The sequence below is a fragment of the Nansenia antarctica genome (assembly GCF_963989245.1).
Source record: "Nansenia antarctica genome assembly, chromosome: 2".
NCBI classification, from domain to species: domain Eukaryota; kingdom Metazoa; phylum Chordata; class Actinopteri; order Argentiniformes; family Microstomatidae; genus Nansenia; species Nansenia antarctica.
The window spans coordinates 15,996,176-16,010,096 of record NC_137675.1 but is presented as its reverse complement, the minus strand read 5'-3'; the positions used below and the strand labels follow the sequence as shown (position 1 = coordinate 16,010,096).

Genomic DNA, 13,921 nt, shown 5'->3' with positions numbered 1-13,921 from the left:
GAGATACTGTATGTGTAAGAGAGGTTGAAGAGAGATTATCATGGAACTCTATGAGAGTCAATAGGCTTTACACAGATAAAACACTCTAATACTCCATGAATAGATACCAGACATGATGTACTACTCATTGGAATGAAAACAAATACATCAAGCTAGGTGTCCTTGTCATACTGATGTCCATTGTACAATGTGCTTATCATCAGTAAATGAAATGACATTAACAGTAATAATATTAGTTTAAATCTAAGATTTTAGAAGAGATTTCGACACGCAAATGTCATCTAATCATAATTTCTGTCAAATTGCTCTCTCCTATTTAGATTCCAAGGGCAAACAGTTGAAACACTCCCACGATGTTCATGGCTAATGTTGTCTATTACAAAGAGTTTAACCGATGCATTTAAAATCAGTGTTCATCCACATTCACTTTTGATGTCTTTTACTTCATTTCAAGCATGTTAACCTGGTTATTTGTGTAGAATATGATACCCATCCTAATATTAAATAAACTCTTGATACAAGACAGCATTTGCCATAAATAAACAAAATTAAAGGATATGAGAGTCTACTGTATATATACGGTATGTAAAAATGACTAAGCTCTCTTGATGGATGAATAGAAAATAACTATTTACAACACTTGCTTATCTACAACACATAAATTGTGTCCTCGATAATAACATGCACAAGTCAAGGACCTCATTAAAACAAATTAAATTGGAATTCTTAAAGTCATGTCTTACTTTTTAACACTCTTAAAACTGATAACAGACATGATCAGATGACCTGTCTACGTCATTGTACTTTTACTACAAGCATGTGGAAATTAAGTATACATATAGTATATACAGAGGTAACAGAACCAAAGATAATATACAGTAGTACATTTTGATAACATTCCCTGTCAGATCGAAGACTCAAACATGATGGCCCATATAGACAATAACAACATACCTTTTAAAAAGCAGACTTTAAAGGCCCACATTTGTCATGTTAACGTTTTTAGCTGATATATGACATCATGGTGGTGCACAATGTTATTGCACAATGATTAAAGTCCAAAAATTGCCATGGCGTATGACATTTCTTACAGCCATAAGCTCCAAAGTGTGACGTGGATAGCCTGTTTGTAAAGTTAACGGCCACTGCGCCCAGATTCAAATATAACCCTCTGAACGCCCTTCACTATGACTAAGTCAAACAAAACCTTTCGAACACATTTTAGCGAGAATTGTACTAGCTATATCTGGTGTTATTTTCCCATAATAGTTCCTTAAATGTGACAGCAGCTGGTGAAAAGGGGAACAAGTCGGCAACCGACCAAATGTTCAGACTTTTATTCTGATTTTTTAAAATAAATTGGACCGGATAATTTATTTAAAATCACCTTTAAAAGAGCATTGTTTCAAAACACATTGTTTTACTGAAACGTTGTTGAAAATCAATGACACACTCGCTAGTCAAGCCAAAATATTGCAATGCAATGGATTCAGTGAGTAATCCCCACTACTACCTAGTTACTGTAACTATAACACTACTTTACATTGTTAGCAGCCTGACAAAACAAGCTGTGTTAGCAAACTGGCTAGTTGTGCTAGTCTGCAGTTTGAGGATGTTTTCCAAGAACATTTTAAATTGAATTGGCTTGCAAGCTAATCTTGTTTTCTGAGCCTGCTAACAATGTAAAGTAGTGGAATAGTAAATAGTAATTGATTTGAAATAAATTAAGTCACCACCCACAAATGAGCTTACATTTTCCATTTCAATGTATTTAACTTTTTTAGAATACATTTTTTTTGGGCGGTTGCCGACTTGTCCTCTCACCAGCTGTCACAAATGACTAGGGTCACCACTCTGTGCTTCCGTTCTTTGAGTATGTTTTTTTTTTTAAAACAGGGAGCGAAACTGGCTGCCATGGGCCTTTACGAAATGTACATAACTCTCTTCATAGGTTTTGACAAAAGCCCAATAAATAAATACAAATATAATAATTAGAATTAAAAACAAACATTACTCTGCAAAATAAATTGGATTTGTACTGTACTGTAGTTTAAACCATTGCAACTTTCCTAATAATTATCTGTCTCATTGAGTGGGTTTAGATTTGCAGCATAGATACAAGACACCCATGCAAATCTGTATAAATGAGGTCCTTAAAAAACTATTAACATCAACTGTGTTTGAGAATTAAAAAAAAAAAGTAAGATAACCCCCCGAAAATGTCAATACTTCTGTTCTGTACACATTATAGCATTCCCTTGCTTTACACGCTAGTACAGTTGGGAATCTCCCTTGTGCTCTCATGGGCGTTTACGATTCCCCCTGGTGATAGAGAAAAAACAACACAAGGAGAAAGTGATTTAGTCCTCTTGATGGTTGTTAAATGAATAACTTTTTTGAGATTGATACCTTGTGTAAATTACTGAGTGTTTAAAACATTGTGTTATCAAAAGTGCTTAAGCTGCATAATGTGAGAGAAAGTAGTTTCTGACCCATTGATTGCTCGCTTCTTTGTTATTGTTTTTAAGAAGCTATCTCCGTCCTTAATTCACATTCATTCTGTAGATGTGTCCATTAAATGTCTATCAAAAGTATACATCTTTCTACATGAACACTTAGATGTTCATAAATGCCAAAATACCATGTACAGTTTAAGCCTGAAGTTTACATACACCTTAGCCAAATACATTTAAACTTAGTTTTTCACAATTCCTTATATTTAATCCTAGTAAACATTCCATGTCTTAGGTCAGTTTGGATCACTACTTTAGTTTAAGAATGTGAAATGTCAGAATAATAGTAGAGAGAATGATTTATTTCAGCTTTTATTTCTTTCATCACATTCCCAGTGGGTCAGGAGTTTACATACACTTAGTTAATATTTGGTAGCATTGCCTTTACATTTAAAATGTTGGTGAAATGTTTCCAGTAGCCTTCCACAAGCATCCCACAATAAGTCGGTGGAGTTTTGGCCCATTCCTCCTGACAGTAACTGAGTCAGGTTTGTAGGCCTCCTTGCTCGCACACCCTTTTTCACTTCTGCCCCCTTAATGTTCTATTGGATTGAGGGTTAGGGTTACAGGGGCCTCATTTATAAAAAGTACTTTGGATCAAATTTGATCTTACCCATGGCGTACGTAGAAAACCACGTAAAAGTAGTGATTTATACAATTTCAACCTGAGTCAATTAGACCGTGGAAACAATCGTAGCTCTACGTTAGGTCTTGACTTGACATACGAACACGTACGAGCACTCGAACACGTTAATGCCTACCGTAATTCATGCGAAGTGAAAGTGGCTTGTAATAAAATGAACGATATTGTTATCAGCCGAGAAAAAGAGTTTAATTCAAGATTTAAAGGGAACTGATGTTTATGATTGTATTTCAGTCTTCCTTTATATGCCATTGGGTTATAAAGGAAATAAGTAAGTGTGGAAAAAGGGGGGATGCTGTCCAAGGACGTTTGCTTCGCTTTTTTCTTTATTTTCGTTAGATAGGTCTACTTGCAACGTTGACCATAGTGTAAGTCAACATTACAAGAATCTAAAAGAAAATACAAAAGAGAAAAGCAAAGCTCCTTGGAGCTCCAGAAGAGCGTTTGCGACCACGCGTCTATTTCTGATAAAAGACAGTCGATCTCCTCCTCAGTAAAGTTTTTCTTCTTTCATTTGTCTACCATCGTGTGAACTCGTCAAAGGTGCTGCTCAACACCTCAATCAAGCCTATTTATTATATTTGTTATTTATAGACGGAAGTACATACGACAGACGTACGCAATTTTAAACAGTCCGTTTTATAAATAATGCTTACGTCCATTTCGCATAATATGCTTACGTGCAAGTTAAAGATGACGTTCAAGTAACTTTTTATAAATGAGGCCCCGGGGCTTTGTGATGGCCACTCCAATACATTGACTTTGTTGTCCTTAAGACATTTTGCCACAACTTTGGAAGTATGCTGGGGGTCATTGTCATTGGCTGATGTCTTGAGATGTTGCTTCAATATTCACATAATTTTCCTTCCTCGTGATGCCATCTATTTTGTGAAGTGCACCAGCCCCTCCTGCAGCAAAGCACCCCCACAACATAATGTTGCCACCCTCGTGATTCACGGTTGGGATGGTGTTCTTCGACTTGCAAGCCTCCCCCTTTTTCCTACAAACATAATGATGGTAATTATGGCCAAAACAGTTACATTTTTGTTTCATCAGATGAGAAGACATTTCTCCAGAAACTAAGATCTTTGTCCCCATGTGCAGTTGCAAACCTGGCTTTTTTATGGCGGTTTTGGAGCAGTGGCTTCTTCCTTGCTGAGTGGCCTTTCAGGTTATGGCGATATAGGACTTGTTTTACTGTGGATATAGATACTTTTGTACCTGTTTCCTCCAGGAGCTTCACAAGGTCCTTTGTTGTTGATCTGGGATTGATTTGCACTTTTCGCACCGAAGTACGTTCATCTCTAAGAGACAGAACGCATCTCCTTCCTGAGCGGTATGGCGGCTGCGTGGTCCCGTGGTGTTTATACCTGCGTACTATTGTTTGTACAGATGAACATGGTACCTTCAGGCGTTTAGAAATTGCTGCCAAGGATGAACCAGACTTTTGGAGGTCCCCAAAAATAAAGAAATTCTGAGGTCTTCGCTGATTTCTTTTGATATTCCCATGATGTCAAGCAAAGAGGCATTGAGTTTGAAGGTAGGCCTTAAAATACATCCAAAGGTACACCTCCAATTGACTCAAATTATGTCAATTAACAAGAAGGCAGAATCAGAAGCTTCTAAAGCCATACATCATTTTCTAGAATTTTCAGAGCACAGTCAACTTAGTGTATGTAAACGTTTGACCCACTGGAATTGTGATATGGTGAATTATAAGTGAAATAATCTGTCTGTAAACAATTGCTGGAAAAATTACTTGTGTCATGCACAAAGTCCTACAACGCCCTAACCGACTTGCCAAAAGTATAGTTTGTTAAAATGAAATCTGTGGAGTGATTAAAAAAGAGTTTTAATGACTTCAAACTAAGTGTATGTAAACTTCCGCCTTCAACCATATGAATAGTTTGTACACTACTTAGTAATAGTGATAGTTGATCAATGCTTATTAGTAAAAGTAATCATTGTTACCAATGATTCATGAGCAGATATTACACAAAGCTTGTCTCTTACGTTTGACCCTGGCATCAAGTTCCTTCTCCATCAGTTCTTTGGGCGTGGAGAACTCACTGAGGGTGATCTTAGGGGTGCTGTCACTCTGACTGACCGAGCCAATCATCTCCTGCTCTTTCTCCTGGTTCACCTCTGCGTATATGTTAATCCATGGGATTTTTCTAGAGATTGGAAGGGATAATAAAACAAGACATGTTACAATAGGGCTTAGTTCAGCTTTTTAAATGATGGTGATCAGAGCAAATCCATGGTCAAAGACGTTGGTCATTCGTCAAAGAGAGGCAAATGTTGTTCAGGGTTGGGATGAATGAACTCATTTTGTCTCAGATCCACAGATTGCAGTCTGTGAAATACAGTATGCTATTTCTGTTCTGAAGCCAATATAAATATTGTCTAATTAATTGCTCTCTGTATGATAGAACTCCACAGCTTTGGTGGATAGATCTGAGTGTAGTCCCAGTTGGCTTCTGCCTCCTCTTTTTCTGCCTCCTCTTCTTAACCATATACAGTACAGTATTACATTACTGTTGCAGTGCTAGTTTAATAAATCATATTTTCTTTTTATTATATTCATAATAAAAAATATGTGATTTATCAAGTCACCCTCCAATGGATTTCAAATTAATACACATTTTGTTATTTAATTGTTTGCCTTGTCAAGTGTGACATTTCAATAAATATGTTTCCTATTTGGATTAATAAGAAAAATCCCATATTTATAATTGATGGCAACTTTTTCCTGCAGACTTTTCGGGGAGAATCATTTTCAGAACAAATAAAATATTCATTGTACATTTGAGGGACAGCAACAGCAATTTAATGATGTTTTTTCCCTCTCAACATTTCATCACTGATTCGCACATGTGCCTCATGCATTTAAATCAAGTTGGAATCTGTGTAAATTAAAAATGAAAATGTCAGGCAAACGAGCAGTTCATCATTGATTGATGCAGATCCTACCAATCTACCAGCCATTATTAATGCTTAAAACCTAATGATTAGACATGTACTGTGCGGTGGTCAGAGATAATCACACAGGAATTCACCTCTTGAATTTGTAGATTAGAAACACAGCTAAGCCCAGGAACACTACTGACAGAAGCATCAGCATGGCTGAACTGCTGTGTCTTGGGCTGGAATCCACCAAGGGTGCTGTGAAAGAAGGGAGGGGATGTCGTTAAAAACAACACTTAGCATATGTCACATCCCTAATGACAATTATCACCTAGTTTTTCACAATAATGATAACCTTATGCACAATAATCATCCTACAAGGGCTACATAAGAGTAACTGCATAGTATTCTGTAGTTGAATTAAATTGTTTTTCAAATTACATTATACCGTACCACAGTGTTCAATAAACTGTTGAGCTATGGGGAGGCAGCAGTGGGATACAATTCCATTTCAATGGCTCCTATGCAACATCCCAGAGCATTGTGTCTCATGTGTTCCCTAATGTAGGCCTCCGACAACAGGTCTGAGGATGACACAACAGCCAAGTGTATTCAGCAGTAAATAAATCCTGCTATGGATTATGGGTAGATCCAAGGCAATGATTGTACATTATGAAAAACTGCTCTTGTTTTTAATATCCCACATTTTAAAGGTTGTGCTAGCGTGAAATTGCAATTTCTAATGGATGCGTTTATAAACTAAAAGCCATCTGCTTAAAACAAGCAAAGCAATATTCATATCCAGAGTTGTTCAAATATGGTAAAAAAACATATGTGTATAAACAATTTAATACAACTGTACCAAACACACAGGAACACTGAGCAGAACATGACAATACAGATCATAGTGCTCCACACCACCATTTCCTCTGTCCCTGAGGAACTCCAACGACTTTGAAAATGGGAATTAATATCTATCATCAAAAGGTAACACGCAGTGAAATTTCCTTCCTTAGATCCAGCTACAGCTCCGTGAGGGAGACCAGTGATGGCAGTGACCTTTCCAAAGCAGCTTGAAGGCTTTTCAGACCTTTTCCTGGGTGAAATATGAAGGGGGATCCAGCTGGTTGCCCTCACCCGCCACACACAGGCATACGTTACAGTCCTGCTAGCACCACGGCCCAGCTACGATATACGTGCTGCTTTAACACTCAGACAGCTAGCCCCGAAGGCTATGGTTTCAGAGGGGATTGCGTGGCTAATGGAACCTGCCAACCATATACTGTAAGACCCTGTCAAAAAAACACTACTATGACCAGGAAGAAAGCTTTGACCAATGCCATCTCCATCCTTTGAGTTTCAGCCTGACTGATGATAGAAACATAGGTTTGTGGATAAAAACAAATACAAACCAGAAGTACTGGTGTATTGTAGCTCTGCATCAATTCAATACTGTCAAAGTGAATCTTTCCCATGAGGAAGCTGTTTTTTTGGAGGTTAACATACTATTAACAATTGCAGCCAAGACTTGTTATCTTTTCATCTTATATTCAGCTAGCTATCAAACTACACCCCCATCTTCCTCTTCTCAAGGACTAAATAATCAACATAATTATACACCACCATAACACTCATTTTGTGGATGGATGGCTGTAAAAGATTTAGAACAGATGCTGGCGTTTTGATGGCAGATATAAAAGACACTTTGTTTCAAGGAGCTTTACTTAATAGTAAAATTCCTCCTCACTACACTCCCAAATGTTGACAGAACAGTAGACTCACATGAGTGGGGATGGTGGCAGACTCACATGAATGTTAATTGGTGAATACAGATTGTGTAGCTTCTGTTAATAAAATGAGGATTATCAAGTAGTAAGTGTTGGTAAAGGCGTCTGCTAAATGCCAAAAATGTAAATGCAAATGTAAATGATATGACTGCACAGTAGTTGTTGTGTATGTATGTATGTCTATATGTATGTATGTAGGTAGGTAGGTAGGCATGTTTGTATGTACTGCATCATCTCTCTAGCAGTACATTATTATCTCTTCACTAACATAAAAAAGTAATTTAAATAGTTGGTCCTTACCCAAAGTGAGCTGTGTGATGTAAACAATTACTCTCGCTCCTGGCCTGAGCTCAAATTCCACCAGATTCTGATTCAGGGCGCTGACAAGTATCTCAGAGATCTGTTGAGTGGATTCAGCATGCTTTAGTTAAACAGTTAAGTCACAGTTTACAACACTCCCAGACAAACTGAATAATAGAACAGTTGCGGTCTCATAATGGGCCACATAAAATTGGCCGTCTCACACGTCGACAATGCAATTTTTACCTGCACTCACAAGAGATAATACAATTTCCCACAATTTGTGGGAGGAGGATCCTGGAAGGTTCCTGTAAAATGTGTCTTGACAATGCTATTATCCCTAACATAAATGTATATGTGACAGCAGCTGGTGAAACCAGGAACAAGTCGGCAGCCGATTTAATGTTCAGACATTTATTCTGAAAAATGAAAAAATACATTTCAGCATTGTTGAAAATCAATGACACACTCACTAGTCAACTAACACAGCTTGTTTTGTGAGCCTGCTAACAATGTTAAGTAGTGTTATAGTTAACTAGGTAGTGGTGGGGATTACTCATCGAATCAATTGCATTGCCATGTCTTGGGCTGACGAGCAAGTGTGTCATTGAATCAACGTTGACATTTATTTACATTTTTCAGAATAGAAAGTTTGAACATTTGGATAGGTTGCCGACTTGTTCCCCCTTTCACCAGCCACCGTCACATTATGTCAAATTGGTTTGGTGTCCAATCAAAGCCCCCCTTACCTGCTCTAGCTCCTCCTCAATCTTTTTCCTGCCCTCTGATTGGTTCTTGTGTGGTAAAAGGAAGAGTTCAGCAGCGGTTGGAACACCTGGGAACACTGCAACCAATACCTGCTCCTCTGGAAAGTCTGCCACCTGTGACAATGGCCAATCAGAAAGTCATAAGTAAAGCACATATATAATTGATATAATACTTCCTTTCAGAAACAAGGATTCTCTAAAGGAAATGTAGACTCTGTCTAGTGAAACTCATTTTAGACTGCATCATTATTCTTGTTGTGATTCTCTGTTGAAGGTCTGAAAATGTCTAGACATTAAACTCAAGGGGAGAAACGTACCTTGGACTTTCAGTCAAACATTAAAAGTGGTAAACTTTTTCCGCTAGGCACTATTAGGTGGCATCCCACTGTCCTTGTATAGAGCTTAGTGCACTTTCTTGAGATTACACTCACATACTAAATATGTACTTTTTATGCTGTCAAATCTACCAAATGCTCTATTTTTTTTCCAAAACTACCGCAATTGGAGCACCATATCAGTAACACATACAGGTATAGTAATCAGCAGCAGTATGTCAAAGAGTCCAAAAAGAGGTCATAGGAAGATAATAACATAGCCTTGAGCTCCACCAACACATTTTCAAATAAACCAGGTACACAATGCAACGATCGTCACAAAACCAACACAGGACAATCCATGTAACACACAACATGTGTTTTGGCCGTAAAAAGGTAATGCCCTTTAACCACCTCAGACTAACACGGCCAGTCAGAGCGGTGATCAGTGACCCTGAGATGTGTTTTTGTGTTTCTCCATGGCCAGTGTGGACAATGAAGCAGGCTACAGTTGAATCACATCAATTATCAAGCAGGAAGGAGAGAGGGAGAGAGGCAGAAAGGTAGAGAGGGAGAGAGGGATGGGGAAGAGAGGTAGTAATAGGGATGGTGTGTGTGTGTGTGTGTGTGTGTGTGTGTGTGTGTGTGTGTGTGTGTGTGTGTGTGTGGAGGGGGGGGGGGGGAAATAGGCAGTAGCCCCTCAAAAAAATCAATGCACTCAGACCCATGTTTTCTCTATCGTTGTGATCACTCATTAATTTAAAAAGCCCTCCTGGCTGCGTTGCTGCGGAGTGCTCTGTTTTATGCCCTCCAAACTCATTGCTGGATTGGAAAATCAAATGGGGTTGAGGGGTGAGAGGAGGGGTTAGGTGAGTCAGGCAGGGTGAGTGTTTGGGGACTGGAGGTGGGTGGAGAAGGGGTAGTTTGGCCGAGCACACCTCTGCAGTGTTGTGTGTCTTCTAGATTTCATATTTTACGACCAAAAAGCAAAAATGACTCGAAACCTCATTCACCATGCAATCCCAAATAAACATGGGCAATCACCATTGTTGAAATGTCTGGTTCATAACTCGTATTTGTCAGTCCTTATATGAATACTCGACATCATGGTACGGGGGTGATTTCATCTTTCCAGACACAATATTAGAATATTGTGGTGACAAATACGAGCGGATTATTCGCCCATTATAGGGAATTGGTTCCAGCAAACTGTTGTAGTTTCACTGTGGAGTGGTTGGGAACACAGGCAGGCAGTACACTCCAGTGGAGGCTGGTGGAAAACAGGCTCATAGTTATGCACGGAATGTAATCAAGAATGGTCTCAAACACGTGCAATAGTGGACCAGGGGAGGCTGGTGGAGGGAGTGTACCAGGGGAGGCTGGTGGAGGGAGTGTACCAGTGGAGGCTGGTGGAGGGAGTGTACCAGGGGAGGCTGGTGGAGGGAGTGTACCAGTGGAGGCTGGTGGAGGGAGTGTACCAGGGGAGGCTGGTGGAGGGAGTGTACATGGGCAGGCTGGTGGAGGGAGTGGACCTGGGGAGGCTGGTGGAGGCAGAAATCAGGACAGGGCTCATTGTAATGCATTTCTGATTTCTGCCTCCACCAGCCTCCCCTGGTCTACTCTCTCCACCAGCCTCCCCTGGTACACTCCCTCCACCAGCCTCCCCTGGTACACTCCCTCCACCAGCCTCCCCATGTCCACTCCCTCCACCAGCCTCCCCTGGTCCACTCCCTCCACCAGCCTCCCCTGGTCCACTCTCTCCACCAGCCTCCCCTGGTACACTCCCTCCACCAGCCTCCCCTGGTACACTCCCTCCACCAGCCTCCCCATGTACACTCCCTCCACCAGCCTCCCCTGGTCCACTCCCTCCACCAGCCTCCCCATGTACACTCCCTCCACCAGCCTCCCCTGGTACACTCCCTCCACCAGCCTCCCCATGTACACTCCCTCCACCAGCCTCCCCTGGTCCACTCCCTCCACCAGCCTCCCCTGGTACACTCCCTCCACCAGCCTCCCCTGGTACACTCCCTCCACCAGCCTCCCCATGTACACTCCCTCCACCAGCCTCCCCTGGTACACTCCCTCCACCAGCCTCCCCTGGTCCACTCCCTCCACCAGCCTCCCCATGTACACTCCCTCCACCAGCCTCCCCTGGTACACTCCCTCCACCAGCCTCCCCATGTACACTCCCTCCACCAGCCTCCCCATGTACACTCCCTCCACCAGCCTCCCCTGGTACACTCCCTCCACCAGCCTCCCCTGGTACACTCCCTCCACCAGCCTCCCCATGTACACTCCCTCCACCAGCCTCCCCTGGTACACTCCCTCCACCAGCCTCCCCATGTACACTCCCTCCACCAGCCTCCCCATGTACACTCCCTCCACCAGCCTCCCCTGGTCCACTCCCTCCACCAGCCTCCCCATGTACACTCCCTCCACCAGCCTCCCCTGGTCTACTCTCTTCACCAGCCTCCCCATGTACACTCCCTCCACCAGCCCCCCCTGGTCCACTCCCTCCACCAGCCTCCCCATGTACACTCCCTCCACCAGCCTCCCCTGGTCCACTCCCTCCACCAGCCTCCCCATGTACACTCCCTCCACCAGCCTCCCCTGGTCCACTCCCTCCACCAGCCTCCCCTGGTACACTCCCTCCACCAGCCTCCCCATGTACACTCCCTCCACCAGCCTCCCCTGGTCCACTCCCTCCACCAGCCTCCCCATGTACACTCCCTCCACCAGCCTCCCCTGGTCCACTCCCTCCACCAGCCTCCCCTGGTCTACTCCCTCCACCAGCCTCCCCATGTACACTCCCTCCACCAGCCTCCCCATGTACACTCCCTCCACCAGCCTCCCCTGGTCCACTCCCTCCACCAGCCTCCCCTGGTCTACTCTCTCCACCAGCCTCCCCTGGTACACTCCCTCCACCAGCCTCCCCATGTACACTCCCTCCACCAGCCTCCCCTGGTCCACTCCCTCCACCAGCCTCCCCTGGTCTACTCTCTCCACCAGCCTCCCCTGGTCCACTCCCTCCACCAGCCTCCCCTGGTCTACTCTCTCCACCAGCCTCCCCTGGTACACTCCCTCCACCAGCCTACCCTGGTACACTCCCTCCACCAGCCTCCCCTGGTACACTCCCTCCACCAGCCTCCCCTGGTACACTCCCTCCACCAGCCTCCCTTGGTACACTCTCTTTACATGTTAACCTACATTACTGTGCCACACAGAGCAGTGCCTTAACAGTGCAGAGAAGCGACGGAGAGTCATGAACATACAGAATTTGCCCGGAGTCACGACTCTGTACTGTAAGAGCCCACGCCGCCTTCTGCCAACGGGGGAGGAAGCTGGGGATCGATCGGTTGGAGAAATAACCTCTATTAATGAACTTCCATATAATACCCATAACTGACAGGGAAGCTGAAGTCAGACATCTGTTAGCCCTCAGTATTCAGCTCAACAGAGCTGTGTGTACTGATACAGGGGCCTGCAGTTAAATGGAGCTTGACTTCAATTGTGAGTTGATGCCCTTTCCTCATCTTCTCTTTTATGTTGGGCAGTAGCTAGAAGAGACAAAGTATAGTAGGCAGCATCTTGAATCATCACCTCTTCTGAAAAAAATGATACAAATAAATAAAAAAACAGGGCTCTCATGTCATGTCAGGCTTCGAATGCATCGATGAATAGATCGGAAATGCTGTTTTCTTTCCGTGCTGCTGGATGGTCTCAATAGCGACATATTCCTCTGTGTGAGGAGTTTTCCATTAAGGCCTACAATTAGTTCCCCACTAGACTGGAGTGACAAGCTTTACATTTCTTTGCACCCCTCAGTTCATATAATTCAATTGGCCTCTTCTGGATGAACGGTATATGATTATTTTGTGATAGAGTGCGAGTTATTCATTGGGAAGCCTTGACCCTGCTCTCTGACAAGCTACACCGTTCTCCTCTCCAGGCTCCTAGCATCGGCTCTCATGTTTAATCCACTGCAGAGATGAGGGTGACACAACACGCTAACACTCTAACTCTATCCACCTCAGCAGTAGCATGTGGGAAAGAAATAACACTTGGCAATGACATTTGGGCTCATCGCGCGCGCACACGCGCACACACACACACACACACACACACACACACACACACACACACACACTCGCGCACACACGCACACAGACACGCACACACACACTCGCGCACACACACACACACACGCACGCATGCACGCACAGACGCCACCCCATCCACGACAGATCCTATTGCGGCTAATTCTGAAGCATTTCATTGCTGACTTCTGAAAATAAGGCATTAGTACTCATCAAGCTGTCTCGGGGGGAGCAGGCAGCGGCGGAGCCTTCGCACCTGTGTGATAATGAATCACAGAACTGCCCGAGGGCATGAGTGGAGCGGAGCGGGGTGGAAGAAAATGAAAAAGACGAGAGAGAGTTAAAAAAAAAAAAATTTGAAAAAAAGGAGGGAGAGAAATTCACACTTACTTGGAGCAGAGCCTTCTTAATTACTCTGCCCACATCCTGTCTCCACTCAGGGATGTCAGGGTTGTACTCGTCGAGATTAGGGGAGAAAGATAAAAGGAGCGATTTGAAGAATTCTGTCAAAGAGAGGCGAGGAAGAAGCCCACCGTTAATACAGTCTGATCCGGAAGCATTACATTCAAAGCCTGGCTGACTGTCATTGGCTC

The 13,921-nt window shown here is 43.0% G+C and overlaps 1 protein-coding gene across 1 annotated transcript in view; it reads right to left on the bottom strand.

Annotated features, from left to right (window-relative positions):
* Positions 1-2,263: 2,263 nt before the first annotated feature.
* Positions 2,264-13,921, bottom strand: part of sorcs3a (sortilin related VPS10 domain containing receptor 3a) — a gene marked incomplete at its 3' end in the record, with an annotated part of 139,572 nt that continues 127,914 nt past the window's right edge. Inside the window, exons 22-27 of the mRNA XM_080522483.1 lie at positions 13,719-13,892; positions 8,900-9,031; positions 8,151-8,250; positions 6,216-6,321; positions 5,170-5,330; positions 2,264-2,322 (exon numbers count right to left, since the gene is read on the bottom strand). Coding sequence (XP_080378609.1) covers positions 2,264-2,322; positions 5,170-5,330; positions 6,216-6,321; positions 8,151-8,250; positions 8,900-9,031; positions 13,719-13,892 — 732 coding nt within the window. The remainder of the gene's footprint in view (positions 2,323-5,169; positions 5,331-6,215; positions 6,322-8,150; positions 8,251-8,899; positions 9,032-13,718; positions 13,893-13,921) is intronic.